At 38.4% G+C, this 4946-nt stretch overlaps 1 protein-coding gene across 1 annotated transcript in view; it reads right to left on the bottom strand.

Annotated features, from left to right (window-relative positions):
- Positions 1-2379, bottom strand: part of LOC128698150 (uncharacterized) — a 10842-nt gene extending 8463 nt beyond the window's left edge. Inside the window, exon 1 of the mRNA XM_053790255.2 lies at positions 2227-2379. Coding sequence (XP_053646230.2) covers positions 2227-2317 — 91 coding nt within the window. The 5' untranslated portion in view covers positions 2318-2379. The remainder of the gene's footprint in view (positions 1-2226) is intronic.
- Between the last annotated feature and the right edge of the window lie 2567 nt (positions 2380-4946).

Below are 4946 nucleotides of genomic sequence, written 5' to 3'. Positions count from 1 at the left end.
GGCTTGTTTGGTATTGTTAAGATTGTCTGTTTACTACTGCAGTTTATGTGTGTGTATATGTCGTGCCGAATAGGTAAAAGTGGTCATTTAAATTTATCCATTCCCATATTCTCTTTTAATACATTTAAAGATATATTTTTCATTTATGTTAATATAAAAATTAATGATTTTGTACCAAAAGAACCTTAGAAAACTTACATAACCTTATTATAACAAGTGCAATTTAATTTAGCCTAATCCAATTAAATATATTTTAAATATGTTTACAATAAATTAAGAACAAACAAAACACAGTGAAATATATTTTCTTCGTCAGGTTCAGAATGACTTTTGCGAAATTATTGTAAACATAAATTTTCGCTTGCCTTATTCGGCAAGAAGAGCGTTGCTATTAGTCAAATGGGTACAGGCATGGTTGACAAATAGGCAGCAAAGACTTTGCATAAATGGGGAGAAATCAGAATGGGGGCACGTCGCAAGCGGTGTTCCTCAGGGGTCAGTGTTGGGGCCGTTGTTGTTCACAATTTACATGAACGAATAGATGAGGGAATAAATAGCGACATAAGCAAATTTGCTGATGACACCAAAATAGGCCGTCCAATTCAATCTAATGAGGACACTAGAGCACTCCAGGTTGATTTGAATAGACTGATGCAATGGTCGGAGAAGTGGCAGATGCAGTTTAATATTGACAAACGCAAAGCTCTAAATGTTGGACAGTTAAATAACCATGCCTCATATAAACTAAATAATGTAGATCTTAATACTACTGACTGCGAAAAGGATTTAGAAGTTCTAGTTAGCAGTAATCTGAAACCAAGACAACAGTGCGTAAGTGTTCGCAATAAAGCTAACAGAATCCTTGGCTTCATATCTAGAAGTATAAATAATAGAAGTCTTCAGGTTGTTCTTCAACTCAATATATCCTTGGTTAGGTCCCATTTAGACTATGCTGCACAGTTCTGGTCACCATATTACAGAATGGATATAAATGCACTGGAAAACGTTAAGAGGAGGATGACCAAGCTGATCCCATGTACCAGAAATCTTCCCTATGAGGATAGACTGAGGCCCTGAATCTGCACTCTCTAGAAAGGCGTAGAATTAGGGGGGATATGATCGAGGTTTATAAATGGAAAACAGGAATAAATAAAGGGGATGTAAATAGCGTGCTGAAAATATCCAGTCAAGACAGGACTCGCAGCAATTGTTTCAAGTTGGAAAAGTTCAGATTAAGGAAGGACATAGGAAAGCACTGGTTTGGTAATAGAGTTGTGGATGAGTGGAACAAACTCCCGAGTACCGTCATAGAAACTAAGACCTTGTGTAGTTTTAAAAATGGGTTCGATAAATACATGAGTGGGTGTGGGTGGGTGTGAGTTGGACCTGACTAGCTTGGGCTACCTGGTCTGGTGCCGTGCTCCTTCCTTAAGTGGAAGTGACATGACTAGGTGGTCATTGTTCTAGGCCAGGGAGTGGCATAGACCTGCTTCGCATGGGTCAGCAGGCATGTTGCAGTGTTCCTTCCTTCTTATGTTAGGTTCTTTATATATATATATATATATATATATATATATATATATATATATATATATATATATATATATATATATATATATAATGTTATATATATGTCATGCCGAATATGTAAAACTGGTCAATTAGCAAGAACTCATTTAAAATTAAGTCCTTTCTAAAACTTTCTCTTATACGTTTAAAGATATATTTTTTTTCATTAATGTTAATGTAAAAAATTTTAATTTTACTCCAAAAGAATCTTAGAAAACATACCTAACCTTGTTTTAACAAGACAATTTATTTTAGCCTAACCCAACTAAATATATTGTGGATTTGTTTACAATAATTTAATACTAAACAAACAAATTTAAATACATTTTTCTCCTTAGGTTCAGAATGATTTGGGCGAAATTATTGCATACACAAATTTTCGCTTGTCTTATATGGCAAGATGAGCGTTGCTATTTAAGCCAAGATCGCAAGTTCTGCCCATTCGGCACGATATATATATATATATATATATATATATATATATATATATATATATATATATATATATATATATATATATATATATATATATTCAACCTTTCGTCGCATTTAAAATTAAACATTTACTTTCTAAACTCTACCATGACACTTCTTATTTATGGGTAACAGCTCTCTTCAACAATACCACAGAATCACCATTGTACTCTTCTCACTCACCTATAGTTCCCAGAAAGCCAATAACGCACTTATGATAGGTAGCAGCAGTGACCCATCCCGGGTAGTCAGTGACAGCAGTGCAGTTAATCATCGCAGCTTCTGAATGAGAGGAAGATCTCTACTTGTGGACGGAGCGTTAGTGACCACCTGAGATACTCCAGAACGTGTTTAACGTAAGAAGATTTATGCCTCATAGCAAAGAAAGCACCGGATACCAGCATCCGCTGGGATTTCACACTGCTGGCTTCCTCTGATCTTATCATAACGTAGTTACCTGAGACGGCCTACTGTCCAGTGTACTGTCCAGTTTACTGTCCAGTGTACTGTCCAGTGTACTGTCCATTGTACTGTCCATTGTACTGTCCAGTGTACTGTCCAGTGTACTGTCCATTGTACTGTCCAGTGTACTGTCAACACTTTCTTTGGTAATCTTTTTAATTTATTTCATGTACTTACAACTGTTCTCATTTTTCTTCTCCTCACAGTGCTAGGCTAGTGATTGGACTGATTTTCTTTTATAAGGCATTTTCTCCGATTATGATTGTTATAGGTCATATATATAGGGAAAAAGACAATGAGCTAAGTGGTACAGTCCTCAGCTCATAGTTAAAAGGACCATCTTTCAGTTACCAGGCAAGGCGAGGTAAATGGCCATTGTTACGCAGAAATGTGGGATAGCTGGGGGCTTGAGCTTTGTCTAACGGCAAAGGTAAAAGTTACACACATCTCAAGCATGAACAGGCCACCCAGGGCTATCCCAGTCAAAACAGAAAACGCTAAACCAGTATGTGTTACTTCAATGGGTTGGTTAACAAGAGGGTTAGGCAAAAATCCCAGTTAGGAAAATATATCTATTTATTCAACATAACATTATATACACACTCTAGAAACACCTTAATCCTAAACGCCCAAATGAGGGTACTCAAGAAACAGCTGGATGGAGGTCCAGCCACCATAACCACTAGGCCTAGTCAGCTCCAGGCCGTCACTACTCCACTACAAACCCCATTTCTTATTTCCTCACTCATCCCACAGCACCCTGACCATGTCAGAGCCTAGGTGGGCATACAGGTAAGCCAAAGAGGAGCCTATGGCTTCAGTTGGTTAAACAAAAGGAGTACACAACTACAAACTTCGCTTAAACACACAGCATCTCCGACGCCAGCCTCCACACCATGCTGATCCCCCGTGACTCCCCCAAGCCACGCTTACCCCGCGTACCCAAACACAGTTGGAAAATAACTACCTAGCAGGATTTCTTTATAATTTCATTTAGAGTACTTTACAGTGCCCCCAAATGCACATTATGAATTATAAAATTATTATTTACAGTTATAACATTCATACTATTATGGCACACTTCTCCACTATATGTACATTACAATGTCATGCAGAACCCTGCATAACTGCCATGACTCATTACAACTGTTCCTCGTGTTCTCTTATCAGCCCATAATTCCTCGCCCTATTTTTCTTTCGAGCTTTGTTGCACTATTCCTTCCATTCTTTCTTTCTCTCCTTCTTTTGTTCATTTTTTCTCTTTATTCTTATTTTTTGTTTCCTAGCATATTTATTTGCTGGTGTTGTTGGATATCACTAAAGATGGTCCTTGAAGTGGTTGCGGAATATATTTAGTTTTTCATCCTTCCAACTTTCTTTTTTCTTTCCCCTCATAACATTAGAATTCCTCATCCGATAAGCTTCAGATATTCACTACATGGTTCCTGAACCCATTAAAAAGTTTTCTGACTTTAGAACATTTTAATTGATATGCTGACTGTAAAAGTAATGGATGTTTTTTTAGTCAGAATATTTTACTTTTAGTGGAATGGGTCAAATTACTTCCAAAACTCTCAATGGAGCAATTTCAAACATTCAGAAAATTGCTTCTTAATTCGACAATGGTGGAGAGGGAAACTCAGTCTTCTTTGGACGTGAGGTGTTCTCCCTCAACAATGGAAATCTGCCATTGTACTACAGTTTCACAAACCAGGCATCTCGGGGCTTGATACCTCTCACTATCATCCCTTTGCTCTGACCAGTGTAGTCTGCAATGTGATGGAACGATTGGTGAATAGACGGCTGATATGCTTTTAGAGACTCGCAATAGTCTTCTCGCCAATATGGCGTTCACAAGTGCCGCTCTTTGGACCCCTTGCTCCACTTAGATACGTATGTGTGAAATGCCTTTGCTAATAAACACTCCGGCCTAGTAGTCTTTTTTGATCTTGAGAAGGCATACGACACCACTTGGAAGTATAACATTATAGCTAAACATGCCTTAGGCCTCCGCGGTAATCTACCAACCTTCCTTGCTGCTTTCTTATCCGTGCTGGCGCCTAGCTTTCCTCAAACTTTGTTCAGGCCGAGGGAGTCCCACAAGGTTGTGTCCTTAGCACTACCCTTTTTCTTTTGACTGTAAGTGACCTGCCTTCCGTTCTTCCATCGCATATTTGTCACTTTATGTGACGACCAAATATGCTTACTCAGGTGCTGAGTGTCACCTAGTAGGGGCCTCCCTTCAGGATGTGATTGTGTTTCGCATTGGGCCACTTCTCATGGATTTAAATTTTGTTGAGCGAAAACCCATTTCATTACCTTCACTAGACGTCCTCTTGTCCCAGGTATTTCATTGTATTTACACGGCTCACGTATCCCAGAACGTGATACGGTAATTTTTCTTGGTCTTTTATTCGATCGCCGGTTGAAACCTCACATTT

The sequence above is a fragment of the Cherax quadricarinatus genome, chromosome 63 (genome assembly GCF_038502225.1).
Source record: "Cherax quadricarinatus isolate ZL_2023a chromosome 63, ASM3850222v1, whole genome shotgun sequence".
NCBI classification, from domain to species: Eukaryota; Metazoa; Arthropoda; class Malacostraca; order Decapoda; family Parastacidae; genus Cherax; species Cherax quadricarinatus.
The sequence above is the reverse complement of the archived record's forward strand: the minus strand, read 5'-3'. Positions and strand labels throughout refer to the sequence as shown.